Genomic DNA, 18,753 nt, shown 5'->3' on the forward strand with positions numbered 1-18,753 from the left:
TAATGAGAGTGCTTTTCGTAGTCTCTCATCCAGACACTTAGTGGTTCAACTATATTTTGAAGCAATTGACATATGTTAAATCACATTTTTTTATCTCCTTAAATCGATAAGTGTTGTCAAAATCATGTTCATCTCTTGCTGCCTCGCAATTTTAGTTTATACAAATGAGAAGATTCTTACTGCCTTAACCACCTTATGACTTAGACTAGCCTGCATTGCTCCCCTCAAAAGGTTAAAGAATTTTGCCTTAGACACCAAACAAGTTGTCCTGATCTGCCTTGCACTTTTGCATTGTTGGATATTTGCAGTTGTATAAACCAAAAGCATATGGCGAGTGAAATGAAACCCGGGGCGGGTGTGTTTTACTCTTCAGTTTTCTATATAAGCTAAACATTGCAAGGGTCCAAATGTTTTACTTAGAAATGACGATTAAGTGAATTTGAAGATTGAAGGTGGTGATTTTCACCCTTGGAAGCACGATTGAAGATTTCTATTATCATATTTAAATGTATGATTTCCTAAACTCCTTTTTAATATCTCTTATTGTTGTGAGTAGCTAAATTTCAATAGATTAGAATAGTAGATTAACGTCTTTGGATCGATCTGAGCCAATCACTTGATTATTTAGTTATTCTTGTATTTAATATTTTTCTTTGCCTGGCCAATATTGAATTGAACTTAAGAAACAAATCACTACTGATTCTAGGTTTCATAACCGAATCTAGAATAAGTGTTCATTAGATGTTCATTCATTTTTTTATTTAATTACACCTGTGAGATTCGGGATTAGTATTAGATAAACGGGACCTTGAGTCAACAAATTGGTCTATTTTGTTAAATTATCGTGGTCATACAGTAATCAATTGTTATGATAATAATATCTATCATTACATACATGACAATAATCAGGAAAGTCGGTCTTAGTTTGTATAACAAGAGCTATATATAACTCAGTCTTCAACCATTATCAATAGATCATTGCCTCAAGCATCATCATCTTACCCAAATTTTGAGATATGGGAAAGATCGAACAAAATCTTCTTTCACGGATCAATTGTACTCTTTCTCCAAGGTGGCATTTAGCATGGGAAAGGGGAATTGTTTCCCACCATGGGAAAGTTGATTATGTCCATTAGATTAAATGAGAAACAAATCCTTATCCTACTCTCTCAATACTAGATTATTGTTTTACACTATCTTCCACCATCTCTCTTTCATGTCCCCACACACCATACCACAACCACCACTAAATCATATATTCAGCCCACCACACCACCACACAAAACCATGTTGCTGCCGGAAAACTCATAGATTTTATAAGTGCTTAATTATAGGCTATTTATCCAAAGACACTCTAGTTCCTTTTAAGCTTTTGTTTAGTAAAAATGGTGAAATTCATTCATTTAATCCACCATAATCACTGGTAACTCGATGCTAAAAGTGTGATGCTTAGATTTTGTTGAGTCAAAGCTTAAAAAAGGCAATCAAATTAAGAAGCAAGTATATATTTAGTATAGGACCACCGGAACAGCAATTTCACGTGAGCAGCGCAATTTCACTCACACGGTTTCAACAAAAATTATTGTTGCACCAAGTAGCATTTTTCTTTCAATAGTGATACTCTAGAGAACTATTGTAGTAAGATGGCAGATTTATCAAAAAGAATTTTAAAGCTTGTGATAATGTGCTTAGGAGAAGGATTATTGATTAAAGCTTGTGTTAATGAGCTTAGGAGAAGGATTTCAAAAACTATTTTATGATTCTGAATTCAAAAAATGTCAAGGTTACTTAAGAATAAACAATTATCCATTATCAGAAATTTTCCATATGGTGGTGTGTGGTGGTGCGGTGGTTGCTGAATATATGATTTAGTGGTGGTTGTGGTATGATGTGTGGGGACATGAAAGAGAGATGGTGGAAGATAGTGTAAAACAATAATCTAGTGTTGAGAGAGTAGGATAAGGATTTGTTTCTCATTTAATCTAATGGACATAATCAACTTTCCCATGGTGGGAAACAATTTCCCTTTCCCATGCTAAACCTCACCTTCTCCAAACACTACACAAGGCACTTTTTGTATCGACGCAAAGTATGAATACTATTCAATACACACTGTTAATCATTCTCTTGTTGAGTTGAAACATTAAGTATCATTATGTCTTTATATACGATATATTTGATTCTTTGTTGCACACATTTATCACTCAATCAATAGAGAATGAGATAACCATTTATTCGAAGTCCAAAAATTCACGCTACCAATATAATAACCAATATTTTTTTTTAACTCATATGCGCGAAATATTATTTAATTTGCTCTCGCATTTGACTACGTCGCATAGGAAGAAAAAAGTAGGCAACGATTCCGAACATTTCTAATCATGTCTTTTGAAAGTAAACTTTTTATATCGTCAGCGCACGTTCAAACAAAAGCTGCAACTAACCATTTCAAATGCATTGCACATCACCCTATAAAAATTGTCTATAAATGATTGTACAAATATCATTTCTCAACTCAATATATAGCATAGGAGTATGACAACCAACCAAGTTACCCACTCCTTTATTTCTCAATATACACATTGTTGATCATTTCCTTGTTGAGTTGAAATATTAAGTATCATTATGTCTTTATAGACAATATATCTGGTTCTATATTGCACACACTTACGACGCAATAAATAGAGAATAAGATAACTGATATGTCCGGTGAGGATGGATGAGTTGCAACGGTGACGAAAAGTGCTCCGGTGTGACGGTGATGGTTTCCGGTACGACGGCGATGAATCCTTGCGGTGGAACGAAAGGTGCATGCAGACACGTTTGCACTCCAACACTCAAGTCAGGAACTGAGAAAAAGTGTGTAGTAAGTGTTGTGTAAAGTGAACCATACCTTGAGGGTGAAGCAAGTTCACCCTTATATAGGCGCGCGTAGAGGATAACCATCTATGAGTTATGCGGCGTATGATTAGGGATGGTTAGAGGACACATGAGGATGATCCTCGCGCGGGGGCGCGCTCATGTGTGGCGCGGTGTACTTGAGCTGGCGTGTTCCTTCAGGCGGAGCCTTAAGATGGTGTAAGTTATGTCACGTGTCAACGTGTGGTTGATCTTCTGACTGATTCAGAACAATAACTATCTACTCTACTCCAAGCCTGAACAATTCACGCCTATATATAATAACTACTTTTTTTTTTATCTAATATACGCGAGATATTAATTAATTTTTTCTCGCATTTGACCATATCGTATAATAAGGAAAAGGTAGGTCGTGAGATTTTTGGAAATCAAACTTTCCATTATTAGTCATACAAAAGCTGCAACTAACCGTTTTAAATGCATTGTATGTTACCCTCTTTTTACCGGTTTTTCAAACATACATTAACCTCAACCGCCAACATCGCCTCTACTATAAACTAATCATATTTTCGCATAAAATAATTCCTACGACATTTAATATTTTCAACACAGATTTAAACTAAGTCAATACATTGTACGTGGCAAGTGAGTCTGAGTAAACAACAATGCTAACACTATATCATCATGATTTTATCAATCTCATCGCCGACTAAAAATGTGTTTGATTCGTAAAACGACGACTCTATACTGCCATCGTTCCTTTGTGTAAAAAAAGAAAAAAAAAATCCACCAAAGCTTCTTAGTACACACTACTAGTTGTTTGACCCATTTATACTTTATAGAGAGAGAGAGTAGCCTTTGGATTTCGTGCCCAACTTCCGCACCCATTTTCTCTCTCTATATTTTCTCATTCCTTTCATTTTCATTTTCATTTCTCAGTTTTCAGTTTTCAGGGTTTTTCTCTATTCTCATTTCTCTGTTATTCTTACCTTCGAATTTCGATTTTTCTCATTTTTTTCTTCAATTTTGAAATTAATTTTCCCTCTCAATTCATTTTCACAGGGATCACACCGTCGCTGTTCCGATCACAGTGTCGTTCTTCCGCCGGAGATGGAGTTCGTCGGAAAAACTGTTCAGAAATCGGTGGACGATGGTGGGATTCTCACCGGAACTGTCAAATCTCACAATTCTTCGTCGGGTTTGTTGGAGATCGTTTTCGAGGATGGTCATTGCGAGGAGATGGAAGTTTCTGAGGTGGTTTCGATGCTGGAAATTCAACCGGAGGTGGTGAAAGTCAAAGCTAGGGTTGGCCGGGAACCTAAAAAACGACGCCGCAATGCCGAGACGACATCATGTTCAGGTAGTGGTAGTGATAATTTGTTGGCGGGTAGTGAAATTAGCGGGATTTTGAACAGTGATGATGGTTCTAGTAGCGGGAATGATGGGGATGTTGTGGGAAATGGGAATGGGAGTGATGGAAGAGTAGGTAGTGGAAATCCGTTTGGTTTTGAAGAAATTTCAAATTTGAACGGGGGTGTTTCTGATATTAATGCTAATGGAATTTGCGTTAAAGATGATGTTGATTTGAATGGTAGTGTTAATTTGAATGATAATGGGATTTTTGTTAAAGATGGTGTTGATTTGAATTCTAGGGTTAATTTGAATGAGAATGAGGGTGTTTCTGATAATAATGATAATGGGATTTGTGTTAAGGATGATATTGATTTGAATGCTAGGGTTAATTTGAATGAGGATATGGATTTGAATTTGAATGATGTGTCTGATTTGAATTTTGATGATGAGGGTGGTTTGGAGAGAAGAGAAGGTATTGATTTAAATTTGGATGTGAATGGTGACGAGGGTGTGAATCTGGATGCGAATTTAGGAGGGGAAATGTTGCGGCGGGAATGTAAATTTGATTTAAATGTGGGGGTGTGTGAAGAAGTTAAGGAGGTTCAGGGTTGTGCTGAAGGAAATGGGCATTTTGAGGTGAATGGCGAGACGGGTCAGCTGCGAGAAGTTGGGTTAGATGTTGAGCATAGGTCTATGGAAGTTGATGGTGTTCGTGATGATTTGGATTGTGTCTCTAATGCTGTCAAATCGGAGGAATTTCGTGTTTCGGTTGAGAATATAGCTGAAGATGCTTCATTATGTTTGATTGAGGAAAAGGAAAGTCATGATGGCAAAGAAAATGTGGCGGCTATTGACTCTCCTATGGTTCTGGATGGTCTTTCTGGTGAAAATGTGGCGGCTATTGACTCTCCTATGGTTCTAGACGGTCCTTCTGTTAGGGATTGTGATTATGTTTCCTTGGAAACTGGTCTTGCAGTAGTTAATGAATGCCTAGATGATCCAGGAAGTCCATGCAAACAAGAAAGTAGTCAGCGAAAAAGAAGAAAAGTGTCAAATAATCCAAAAGCCACCCCAGACACAGCTTTGAGGAGGAGTTCTCGCCGGGTGTCAGCTAGAAAACAGGCGCAGGTGACCGATGACCCTCTGTCATCGTTGGAAACCAGTGTAACAGAAGAAAAACCTTCAATGCCTGGAAGTGAGAAATACGAACAGTGCAATGTTCCTATTCCGAAGCTGCAATTACCCTCTTCTTCTCAAAATTTGCATTTAGATGACATTCCTGTTCTTGAATTTTTTTCTGTCTATGCTTATTTAAGATCATTCAGTACCTTGTTATTTTTAAGTCCATTTGAGTTGGAAGATTTTGTGGCTGCACTCAAGTCTGAAATCCCTAGTATATTACTTGACAACATTCATGTTTCTATTTTGCACACTCTGAGAAAGCATTTGGAATTCCTTTCCAGTGAGGGTTGCCAATCTGCATCCATTTGCCTGAGGTATATGTTATTTTAAATTTTCATTGATCATGCCTGTAATATGTTCTCCATTTTTATACTTTTCCTTCAATGCAGGAATCTTAACTGGGATTTCTTGGACCTTGTCACATGGCCCATGTTCATGGCTGAGTACCTTCTGATTCACAGTTCTGAATTTAAAATTAGTTTTGATGCTAACCACTCAATGTTCGGAACTGACTACTACAAACTACCTGTCAATTTGAAGCTTGAGATTCTTCAGTACCTTTGTGATGATATGATTGAAACAGACACCATAAGGGCAGAGATGAACAGAAGATCTTTGGTAATAGAGACTGGTATGGGTTTTGATCAGAATCTTTATTTTGACACTGGTAAGAAAAAAAGAGCTGCAATGGATGTTTCTGGTGGCTCTTGCTTGACCGAGGAGATTGTGGATGACACAACTGACTTGAACAGTGATGAATGTTGCCTTTGCAAGATGGATGGAAATTTAATATGTTGTGATGGTTGCCCTGCTGCATTCCACTCAAGGTGTGTCGGGATTGCAAGTGACGCTCTTCCTGAAGGTGACTGGTATTGCCCGGAGTGTGCTATTGGCACACACCGGGCTTCGATGAAATCACGAAGATCACTTCGAGGAGCAGACTTGTTGGGGACGGATCCTCACGGCTGTCTTTATTTTGATAGCTGTGGTTACCTGTTAGTGTAAGTGTGTAATGTTTTTTTTTATTTTTTTATTTTTTTTTTTATATTTTTTTCTGAATAAACTTGCATTATAGTTCTTTTTGGCTCTAGTTTTCTGCTCTTGGCTTGCAAAACGTTTATTGCAAAGTTACAGAAAACTATGGGAAGTGACCTATAAATTTCCGTTGGAATGTTGGACTGCTCTGTAGCTTGTTCAATAGTTATTCCCAATATGTCGGACAAGATTTATGCAAGGCATCTAGAAGATAACATGTTGATTTCCTGCATTTTTTTGTCACATGCATCTATTTGATCATTCTTTTCCATCACAAACAAACTCTACCCTAATTTAGTTTTGTACCGTGAATGTGAACTTTGAAGTTGATATTGTGCTCTTGTCAATGTGAAAAGTGTATAGCATGTCACATGCTGAAAGTGTCACCTAACCTGTTCTCTTCTTTGTGTAACATATTTATATGTATTAATTTTATTTCTCTGCTTAAACCTCTGCAGTTCAAACTCATCAGATGCGGGGTCCTTGTTCAATTACTACCATAGAAATGATATACATGTTGTAATTGAAGTTCTAAAGTCTATGGGTACTTTATATGGAGATTTATTAATGACTATCTGCAAGCATTGGGATCTTCCGTCCGACATAAATGCAGAGGCTAGTAGTTTGGCAGTCTTTAATCAAAGTTCCTGCAAGAACATGCAAATGACGGAGGAATATTATGCTACGCCTACATCTTTAGCACCTTTTACTTCTTCAGAACCATGTATGGGCAAGAATCTGGTTGATGATCACAAAAAATTGAAGAAAAATTCAACCATTGACTGTTGTATTCAAGATGGCCAAGACTTTCCAAAAGCTGTGAACCAATTAGACCCAACAATAGAAAGTCCTGGTATTGCCTCAAAAGGATCAGCTGATACCGCACAATTGAGATCAGGCATCGAGAGTATTCAGATGCACAGGCTATATGATTCCAATAGATCCATAGCTGTTAGCAGTATCGCTGGCAATGAGGATACATCACAAGCATCTTATGGGACCGACTACATAAACTATTACAGCCTTGCTAGGGTACCCTCATTAGTTGCACAGGAATTGATGTGTAAGTCACCTGAAAAGATCAATAAAAATATTGTGATCACTGAAGAAGAAATCATTTCAGACCAAACGAAGTCCATCATGAAGAAGTCCACCAACTTTTGTTGGCCAAGTATTCAAAATCTGAACGCAGCTGCCCAAAAGGAAAAATGTGGGTGGTGCTTTTCTTGCAAGGTTGCAAATGATGGCAGAGATTGCTTGTACATTTCGGTGGTTAAACCTCTTAATGAAGTGTCTAAAAGTACTTCAGTTGAGCTTCAACCCAGGAAGATCCAGAATGGACATCTTAGTGCGATAATATGTCATATTTTCTCTCTCGAGGTTCGACTGCGGGGTCTTTTATTGGGTCCATGGTTGAATCTGCATCAAACAAATCTTTGGCATGAGGATCTTTTGAAGACATATGATTTTCTCTCTGTCAAACGATTATTGCTTCTTGTAAGGATATACTCTTTCTCTCTCTGTCAATCATTTATTAAGAAACCAATAGTATGGTTATCTTGTTCCCAGCTTACAAGTTATGAAAACTCGTTTGACATAATTGGTCAGCTCATTTCTAAATTCTTTTTTCCTATTTAGAGTTTGTGGAAATTCAGTAAAAAGGAAAAGAAACAAAAATATCATTTTTATTTAAATATAGTTTTAACGTTGCACGTGATGAGCGTGTGGTTGAGATTTGATCTTGGATTGTGCCAAAAATTTTATTCGGTTTCTTTTTCTTGTACTATTTGTTAGTTGAAGGCATGCTTTTCTTTTTCCTACATAATATTTTTATAAATGAGTATATAAATGCAAAAGATAATGTCCTTGTGGAGGGGGAGGATCAGAAACACTCCTACAAAGAAGAAATAGTTAAAAAACAAGTCATTGTTTCAAAATGCAACAGAATTGCCCATATCTTTGCATACCAGCAAGATAATATCCCTATAGATAAATATGAGCAAAGCACCATAGAGAAGAAATAAGCACAATCTGTCTGCACATTCCACAAAATTCCTGTTTCCTTTATCCATCAAAATTATTGAAACTTATCATTGGAAACTGTTCCAAGGTTTAAGGTACACTAATAAGATAAGATCAAAGCTTATCATGTCCATATCATATCCCTCTCACCAACTCTTGTAATATATCCATCCTTATCCATCCTATCATGTCAATTAAACTGGACCTACTCTTATTTCAACGTCTGACGTTATAATTATGAATTATGCAGTTGGAATCCAATTTGAGACATCGTGCACTTTCAGCCGATTGGTTAAAGCATGTGGATTCTGTGGGTACTATGGGATCAGCTACTCATATTGTGGTCAATTTATCACGAACATCCTCAAAGCATGGTGTTGGAAAGAAAAGGGCCAGACATTCGGATATTGAATCCAGTTCATCTTCAAAGACTACTGGTGGTTTGGTAATGTATTGGTCAAGAGGTGGTAGGCTTTCCCGAAAGTTGTTTAATTGGAAGGTCCTGCCTCGGTCCTTCATTGCCAAAGCTGCTAGACAAGGTTTGCAAATTGTTCTCTTTAGTATATCACTGATGGTGGTTGTGTTATTTATCTTAATTATTATTTTGAATTTATTTGGAAGTTTTAAATTCTGCAGCTGGGTTTACAAAGATACCAGGTATTTTATATCCTGAAAATTCAGATTTTGCAAAGAGAAGCAGATGTGTTGCCTGGCGAGCTGCTGTCGAGATGTCAACTAGTGTTGAGCAGTTGGCTTTACAGGTATGATTATATTACTCGCTGGGTGCTCTTGGCATCTGACTTTACCAGTGCTCGTGGTTTATTGATGCCCTCTTATACATTCTATTAATGTTGTTGTTTGATAATGATTATTGGAGGCACTTAGCATGTTTCTGTACTTTGAACATGAAAAGTTCAAAACTTTTTTATTACAATTGTTTGTGTTAAATTCAGAATTTCTATGGCAATTACAATGTAAAGATATTAATTCTCGTGGGGAAAAATATGCATGTTTTAGTACCTTTCTGTTCAATGTTATTCTCTGGTTTTTATAATTGGTATGTGCTGATGAACTTATTGTCTTCTCATTCATGAAATATCTACCTCTTGTAATCCTAGATAAACTATGCCACATTTTCAGGTTAGAGAACTCTATTCAAACATAAGGTGGCATGATATTGAGAATAGCCATCCTTTACATGTATTGGACAAGGAATCTAAAAAATCAGTCAGGCTATTCAAAAAAGCAATTGTACGCAGGAAGTGCACCGAAGGACAATCTGTGAAATACCTTCTTGATTTTGGGAAGAGAAGGGGTATTCCAGATGTTATTGTTAAACACGGTTCGCTGTTGGAGCAACCCTCAAGTGAGAGGAAAACATATTGGCTGAATGAGTCTTATGTTCCTTTGCATCTTGTAAAGAATTTTGAGGAAAAAAGAATTGTCCGCAGGTCCAATGATAAGAAACATGGAAAAATCCTTGAGATCGGTAGAGTAAAGAGGGCTCCTCAACAAAGGGGTTTTTCATATTTGTTTTCTAGAATGGAAAGATCTGAATGTCATCAGTGTGGGCATTGCAACAAAGATGTCCCAATCAGGTATTTGCAGTATTTACTTATCTGAACAAGTGTTTTGAAGATTTCCTGTTTTGGTATTTTACCCTGTCCATGATATTTTTTGTTTTAATCTGGTAGAGGATTAAACTCATGTTTTCTTAGTTACCAATCAGATTCCTTTCTCTAGTAACCATGTATTCTTTTACCAAATATCATTCCCAACTTTAAACCTAATATAAACGTAAGAGACCAAACATACAATTTAGCCTTCAAATTGGTTATTAGTGGTCTGTAAGAAATATATATTTGAAAAGTAAATGTCCTGGGATTATTATTATACTCATTAAATGATTAATCTAATATTGTCATTTTATCAAGTATTACCTGCATATGTATGATGAAGATGGTATGTTCTTGTTGCTCTAATGCCAGTTTTTAATTAATGTTATGAATATTACCTGCGTAGGGGTTGTTATTGTTAGGATGGTTTGGAGATTGATAGTGCAAGGCAGTAGAACGGTTAAGATTTCATGGGTTGATTTGATACTTAATATTGCAAACCAGCTTTTTTAGTTTTTGATTTACCCCTACTTGGGCAAACCCCACAAGCATTTAATATGTAGATATGTGGCATATTATATTCTAGCAACATCAACGTTTTGTTCGTATTAGGCTGAGTGGCTACTTCAATCTTCATTGATTGTGATAATATCTGTTTCTCCTGTGTACTGAATCAATAATTTGTTATTGTTGAAATCACGATAATTTAATAAATCAGTTATTGGAGAATTGAATGTCATCCTTTGTTATACTTTTATTTCCACTTATGAATTCTCATTTTATCAATGTATATGCCTGGTTGTCTGTGGCCACTAAATACACCAATGAGAGATCATTTGAATTACTGATTTATATATCTTTCTAAATTTTGCTTGTTACTTATCACAGGTGAAGGTTTAATGCACTGAGATATTTCTGCCTTATTAATTACTTAATTTGCTACTGATACATAATTTTTTTTTTCCTTATTAAATTGACAGGGAAGCTGTGAGCTGCATTTATTGCAAAGGTGTGTTTTTTGTCTTATATCTGTGTTTTTCTTGTTCCACATCAATATCAATTTGTAGCTGGTGAATTGTTTTTACGGTCTCGTAGATATTTGTTATTCTTTTTCTATTATTCCATTTTCCGCCTATAACTTGTATTGTATCTCATCAATTCTGAAATTGTCATTTAAATATCTTATCATATGGATGCAGCACTACTATGTTTTCCTGTCAATTTGTCTAATCTGTTTATGAAACCTTTTCAATGTTATATTGTTTAATCAGTAGGCAGCAGCGCTTAGTCAGAATTTTCATTGACATCGCAGCATACCCTTCTAGACGAGTTGATGTTTTAATATCTTTTATGATTGAAAACTCAATAGAAAGCAATACAAAAACACTGTTCAACAATTGAACATTGTATTAGTAAGTTAAATGCATGGGTTCATTTGATGCAAGAAAGTCTGAAGTTTATCAAAACATGGCCTAACTAAGCAGTAAACCGATAAATACCAAGTATTATCCCACTAGATTATAGATCGATCACAAATTAGTCTCTATAGAAACACTCCAGATTATAGGATGCTTATATGTGTGCAAAGCTTTTTTTTTTTTTTTTTATGAGTTGCATATTGACATGTGTTAGATATAGGTCCTTTGATGTATTTCATCAAATAGCTTAAGCTTAAGCTTTTGGGGTAATCAGTATTTCGGTCCTTGAAGCTCCCATCCTTCTTGAATCTCAAGAGAAAGCCAAGTTTAAGATCAAGTTTGGGTGGACCTACACTTCACTGGTTACTGCATGAGGGGGTATTAAATATAAAACCATTCATGTACTAACCTATCAGCATAAGCTTTTTAGGGCTAGTTCATGGAACACAATAAGACTATAGCATGTACATTGATTGGAACATATTTGAAAACTCAACAGATTGTAATTTTTATGAATTTGTGGCTGGAATAGAGGGATAATTACTGATTCATGATCAACTAAAAGGGAAAGGAAGAAAGGAGAGGAACAAGGATATGAACGTAGGTTGTCAAGATCAAGGTTTTGACCAAGATCGGGAAGGGGTAGCAAGATTGCAACATGCAAAATCACAAGTAGGATCGAAAAATCCTACCTAAGTACTTGCGTATGACTGGGAGGGGGATAGCAAGATCGTAAAACGTAAGATTGTAGGATCCCACCAAGACACTAGTGTGTATGTCATATAGTGAATACATTCTTAAGCTTAAAAATAGAACAACCAAGGTCACAACAAAACTACTCAAAGCTTCAATATAAAACAACTGAGTCCACAAAAGAAAATACTTAAAGTCTACAACAAATCACAAATGCAATATTGATGCAAATAAAAAAAATAGCCAAAACACAAAAACTGAGCAATTACCAATTAATAAAAAATTACCAATTAACCTGAGAGAAAAGTGCTGTCAGATGTGAGGCTTACTGCGAAAGTTTGACTTCAGAAAAACAAAAGGCTTACTGCGTGAGTGTGCGAGAGTGAGAGGCTGCATCGTTGCTTTAGGAGATCACACGACTAACAGATTGAGAGAGAGAGAGAGAGGCAGAGATGGTCTTGACTCATGAGAGAGGATGAAGGTTGCAGTCGCACGACTCAGAGAGGCAGAGAAGGCCGCACGGCTCTGAGAATCAGAGAGAGAGGCAGAGATGGTTGTGAGAGGGAGACCAATTCAAATGATGGAGTATTAAAAAAATAGGGTTTGTTCGTTGTTACCCAACCGGGTCGCGCATGACCCAAATAAATCCGAGCCCAGAAACATTAAGAATCGCACACAATCGTGCGATTTCACAATCCAGAAATGATTTTGCTATGATCTCGCATTGATCTTGCACAAAACTGGGATCTTGTACGTGATTCAGATCGGAGAGGCGAGTAGGATCCCAAAATCGTAAGATTTTACAATTTAATTCTAGATCTGGACAACCTTGATATGGACAGTAAGATTGAGATAAAGAAACAATAGATAGTTTACTCAGACAGAGTTCAAGTTTATAATAAATTGCATTTTGTGGTTAAACGAGTCAAGATCCTAACCATTTTACACCCTCTCCATTTTTTCCATTACCAAAGTCTTGGAAGTATAAATGCAATAATGTGACATTTGGTGGGTCCAATTATTTAATACACACGTCAAAACTGCATGGCTCGAACCCGTGACTTTCGGTTTCAAGGCCTGTTGTTTTACCACTAGACCAAGTCTTCAGAGTTCACTTCAAATCTCTTCAAAACTACAGTAATGGAGAGGAAAAATGAAGAGGATCCCAACTCAAATTAAACACGCGACACTTTTTTAAGCTGAAATAAAATGGTAATAATTTAAACCTTGATACAATCTTAAAATGGTGTTATTTTGCCGAACAGATATTATCCATCAATTATTTCGATTTCCGTCATTTATTGTTGAATTTTTTGAATTCATAATTCTTTTTAAATGTCAAGGGACAACTATAACAAGAGCCTGATTTTTTTAAGTGAAGGCACAAGGTTGGTTTTATTTCCCTAATATGTCATTTCATGCATGAACCTTTTTGAGCTTGAAGCATGTAAAATGCACAAACCTACTCTACTTTTTGTTACAAATTCAATGCATCTATGAAAAGGGGTGATGAGGATGGAACTTTCAATTTCAACTAATTGGTTGTAGAAGTTTTGATATCATGTGAATTAACAACTCTCCTCAAAGTTTGTGACATGAAGACCCAACATTGGCTGTATAGTTTAATGTAAATATTGAAAGTATTTTTTTTAACAAATATTGAAAGTAATTTATACAACAGCTAGAACATTTTCTCGATAGATGCTGTCTGCTATATGAATTAATAATGTCATCATGGTCTATTGTAAATCATAATTTGGTCCAAAGGCAAACCACTTGATTTTAAACCATTCTTCATTGTTAGTTTTCCTTGGTTTCACTTTACCTCTATTAGCTATTGCTCTATGCTTCCTTTGATCTACCCACTTGTTAATGCTTCTATGGGTTTCTTCTCTATGGGTTTCTTCCACACATTCTCAACCCATCTAAAATTACACTAAACCTTTTTTCACAACATTTGTTGTCCTGGTTGTCTTTTTATGCTTTAATTTCTAATCTTGTTTTGTGTGACTACTCATCCTTCCAAATGATGTTTTTGTATGTGGTAGGCCGCAAGTCTTATTGGCATTCATTTTAGCGATTGAGTCACGAGATGCATGTCCATAGATCACTTGAGACATGTTCCATGCAAGGCATCTCTTGAATGAGATTATTTGTGCCATCATGGCTTATTTTCTCAATTGGTGCATTCTTCCTTATGCAATGGCCAAGTGCTTTTTTTCCCCGATTTTATTGAATAACACCCACAAATGACTGAATGTGTCACATGGTGCAGTGCACAACGCACTTCATGTTCTTGGGCTTAATATTAGGTGGAAAAGAGAGATTTTGATGATAGAAGTGTTAAATGGAGCATCCATCTAATTAAGGAATTTAATATACTTAAAAAAAATGGATACTTGATTAATATAGAAATGAATTTAGCACCCATGTAACATGTTTTGTAACATTCAAAATTAGTGAATAGTGAGTGAAGTTATCTTACCTAGTAATTTCAAGATTACTAATTAAAGTTGTCTTATAATAATTGTTAATAGTCCCACATTAGATAAGTGGGGGCAATCCTGTCTTGCAAGCCGGTTTTGTAGGGGTTGAGTTAGGCTCAACCCAAAATTCGAATATGGTATTAAAGCCTATCCAAGTTCCATTGGGCCACCTGCTATCAGGCCACTTGGGTCACACTCTAGATGTCCAGTCTGGGCGTGAGGGGCAATCCACAGTTTACAAGCCGGTTTTGTAGGGGGTGAGTTAGGCTCAACCCATAATTGTAATAATAATATACAGCAAACACTTCTCTTGGTCTTGGATAATCTTCAAAAGTAAAAACAAAGTAAATTTCACTAAGATTGGTTCAACTACTTCCTCCCTTCCCACATACCAAGTTACTGTTTCCAACTTCCAAGTACTTTTAAAAAATTATTCCAATTTGTAGGTTTTATTCAACCAAAATCAAGGTTGGAAATGAGTCAAGATGAGTGATCTAAGTTGGGGTCATGCTCTATTCAATTTGAAACCATGTTCATTGGTTGGCCGCCCAAGTTTGGCTTAGTCGTTTGTTTCAGCTCACGAGTAGCTTGAGCTCAATGAACTAATATTGGGCCTTGTATTATTTATCTAAAATAGTTTTGTTAAAAAGTAATCCATTTACGTAAAAAATGAAACCAAATTCTAATGTGTAATAGATTTGTTGTTGTTACTGTTATTGTTGTAATATTGTTGAGATACCACATCAATTAATGATATGACCAAGGTGGCCTTTATAAGATGCGAAACAAATAATAATTTCACTATCTATTTCTTCGGTGTTTAATGTTCAGTTTTGTGTGTATTCTTAAGGATCTTCGCAAATTAGATACAAATCCATTATTTTTCATTGTGCAGTGATCTGAGTGTGTCGATAAGTTCTTTCTTAACTTCTTTAACTAGAGAAGTAGTCTGTGTATGTGTTGATAAGTTTTGATTAATTTGGTATTTATTTTATGCCACTTCATTTCTGAAAGTTGGCTATTTTTCATGAACAGTATTTGAACTTCAATATCTGACTATCATTTATGATTTGTAGGACATTTCCACAAGAGGCATGCCAGGAAATCTGGTGGCACAAGAGCTGCTGAATGCACATATTCATGTCACAAATGCCAGGACGGGTTGCATGTGAAGACTAATACTAATAGAAGGAATGTTGACTCAAAACGGCAGAAGATTCAGTCACAGAATGGTAAAGGTTCCCCTTTGGTTGGTAAATCAGTGAATCTTAAAGGCAACAAAAAGGCATCAAGTAAGGCGCCGCAGGCAATATCTCGAAACAATAAGAACATCCCACCAATTGTACCTCTTCGTCGTTCTACTAGGAAGGCCAAATCCTTATATCTGCACAAGCAAAAGATTGGAGGGCGTAAAAAAGGAACACAAAGTAAAAAGAATGTAGGGCGTAAAAAAGGAAAGCAAAGTAAATCCAAGAAGGTGACTTCTCAAAGGTTCAAGGTAACTACTGGTCAACATAAAATGTTTGCAGTAACTCCGGCACGTAAGACAAGAACAAAACTTTTTAACTGTTACTGGCTTAAAGGTCTTCGCTTTTCTCAAAAGCCAAATGATGAACGTGTGATGCTTTTTAAAGAGAAAAAGCATATTATCTCCGATGTTCCTACTAGTTTGTTTGAATATCCTGAATGCCGCCTTCGCTGTGGAGATGCATCTACTTCAAATTATATTGCTTGTGAAATCTGTGAAGGTAACTACTTTTCTTACCTCATATTGGTGTTTCTTCCTTTTGTTATAGGGAGTGGGCGGGGAAGGAAAATCTATTTTATGTTACAAGTAATGATATTTTAAATGTCAGTATACCACTTGAAATATGTTCTGTAAGCATTAGATGTTCTGTTTCTTTTGGTTGTTATGATAACTAAGCCTTTTGAACAAGTACTAGATTTTTTGAACATACCATGCTATTATGCAGATTGGTTTCATGGGGATGCTTTTGGTCTCACTGTAGAGAATGCCAGACAACTTATTGGGTTTAGGTGCCATGCTTGTCGTGGTAGGATTGCTCCGATCTGTCCCCATGTAAAGAATAATGCTCCGTCTCCTACTGACCCAATGCTGTAATTGAATGTGTGGAGGAATGATCTAATCGTGACCATTGAGGGAGGTATGTGTTGTCATTTGCTATTATGATTTGATATCTCATATAGTTATTAACATAGTCAAACTCACCAAATGCACAATAATAGATGGTAGTTAAAATTGTTTTTTTGATAGGCAAAGGGTTAGGAAGTTTGTGGTTATTTGTTAGTTTTCAAGATTTGAATCTTGGACTTCCTGCTTAAAACTACTTCATTGTCTCTTAGCACACCAATCTAACTATACCTACTTGGGATATTGAAATTAGGATCTTATCCAATATGTTCTTTTTATTTTATGGGTCTTGCTAACCAGTGCCCTCAGGGCAAATGGTTAAGGAATCTATAAATAGAAATTTTGTCTTGGAAATATAAGATGTTACTTTTGATCAAATAATGATTGCACAACTTTTTCATAAAAACTTACTTGTTTTGGATGCTTAACCAATGCCCTTGGGGCACTGGTTAGCATTCTCCTTATTTTATTTAGCCAAAAATTTAGTTCATGTTGCGAGTGCTTTGTAGATGTGTAGAGTAGTCCATTCCACTGTTATATTGTGCTGAAGTTATAGGGTTTTTGATAACAAATAAAGGAAGAGATAGAGTAATGAGTTTGAATTGTGATTATGATTTTATATACTAAAAGACTAAACAATTACCTTTTTTTGTATACTTGTTGAAGTTGTGGGATTTTAGATAAAAGGAGAGAAAATAATAAGAACTTTAAATATCAGTGGTAATAACTTGATAGTGATTGATTGTATAAAAAAAGAAAACAAAAACTTGATACTGACCTGATAGTCGTTTGATGCAAAAGACTCGATGCTAATCCCTGTTTATAGGGATACATATACTCCATCCTAAATGAACAGGGAAATCAATAAACCAATGATAGTAAGAATGAAATAAACAATAAGTAACAAATATGAAAATTAATCCCAATAGATAATCTAAGATACACTTAGATTGAAAACTAATCCGAGGAGATACACTAAGATATTCTAGCATAATATCAGGATATTGAGAGATATTATTTTATATTCTAACCTAGGTAGTAAATCTCGGCGGGATCCCAAAGGAGCGATGCATCTCAGTAAAAAAACCGCGACAGGAATGCGAATCCCAGCCCACTTCTGGTTCACGGCCACTCCAGGTGGGAGAGCGGGTTCCCGGTTTGCGTGCTCCTGTTCCTGGGTCCCGCTCCAGGAAAATCACGATTTTGCCCTTAAAATTTGATCTGGTTGAAGGGCAATTTAGGTTTTTTGCACAAACCTAACCCTTTTCTCCTTTCCATTCTCTCTGTGTATCCGTCGTTTTCAACCCTAAAACCCTTCTCTCTCTTCTCCTTTCCATCGTATCAGACATTCACACCTCCGCCGCCCTCCTTCACCTACACCCATGTTTTTTTTTTTTTTTTGTTCTTCTCTGTTCTTTCATTCATTACATGTTCTATGTTTGTTTATGTTTTTTTGCTTGATACATTGGAATCAGCTACTACTTGAATAGACATTAAAAGACACGTTGAATCTCTAACTAGTAATTGTTTTATCATATTTGACAAAAATACCTCTTTTGGTCCTTTAAGTTTGACAAAAATATCAGGTTTGTCTTTTAGGTTTTTAATTTTCAAATAGGTCCTTATTACCCTTTTAAGGACCTATTTGAAACTTAAAAGACTTCAAATAGGTGCATTAAATTAACAGCTTAAAAGACTTGCTTGAAACTTAAAAAAAACTTAAATGACCTATTTGAAACTTAACAAACTTAAAGGACTACACTGGTATTTTTGTCAATCTTAAAAGGATCCAAAGAGGTATTTTGCCTTTTTTTTATGGGTTAAATGGTGTTTACCCCCGTGCCATTTGAGCTTGTTTTGGTTTACCCCCTGTAAAAATGAAAAACTTCGTATTTCAATCTTGTAATTTGAAGATTCTTTGATTTTGGACCTTCATG

The 18,753-nt window shown here is 36.0% G+C and overlaps 1 protein-coding gene across 1 annotated transcript; it reads left to right on the forward strand.

The window, feature by feature from the left end:
* Positions 1-3,690: 3,690 nt before the first annotated feature.
* Positions 3,691-16,889, forward strand: LOC146931473 (PHD-finger and DNA binding domain-containing protein). Its single transcript, XM_085702960.1, is given in 11 exon segments — positions 3,691-3,813; positions 3,922-5,708; positions 5,784-6,395; positions 6,888-7,926; positions 8,702-8,990; positions 9,088-9,212; positions 9,592-10,049; positions 11,048-11,076; positions 15,741-16,412; positions 16,638-16,769; positions 16,772-16,889. Coding segments are annotated over 10 exon segments (5,130 nt in total). The 5' UTR covers positions 3,691-3,813; positions 3,922-3,969; the 3' UTR covers positions 16,807-16,889.
* Positions 16,890-18,753: the final 1,864 nt, after the last annotated feature.

The sequence above is a fragment of the Medicago sativa genome, chromosome 4, assembly GCF_051527215.1.
Source record: "Medicago sativa cultivar Bolivia chromosome 4, Bolivia_mono, whole genome shotgun sequence".
In the NCBI taxonomy this organism is placed as follows: Eukaryota; Viridiplantae; Streptophyta; class Magnoliopsida; order Fabales; family Fabaceae; genus Medicago; species Medicago sativa.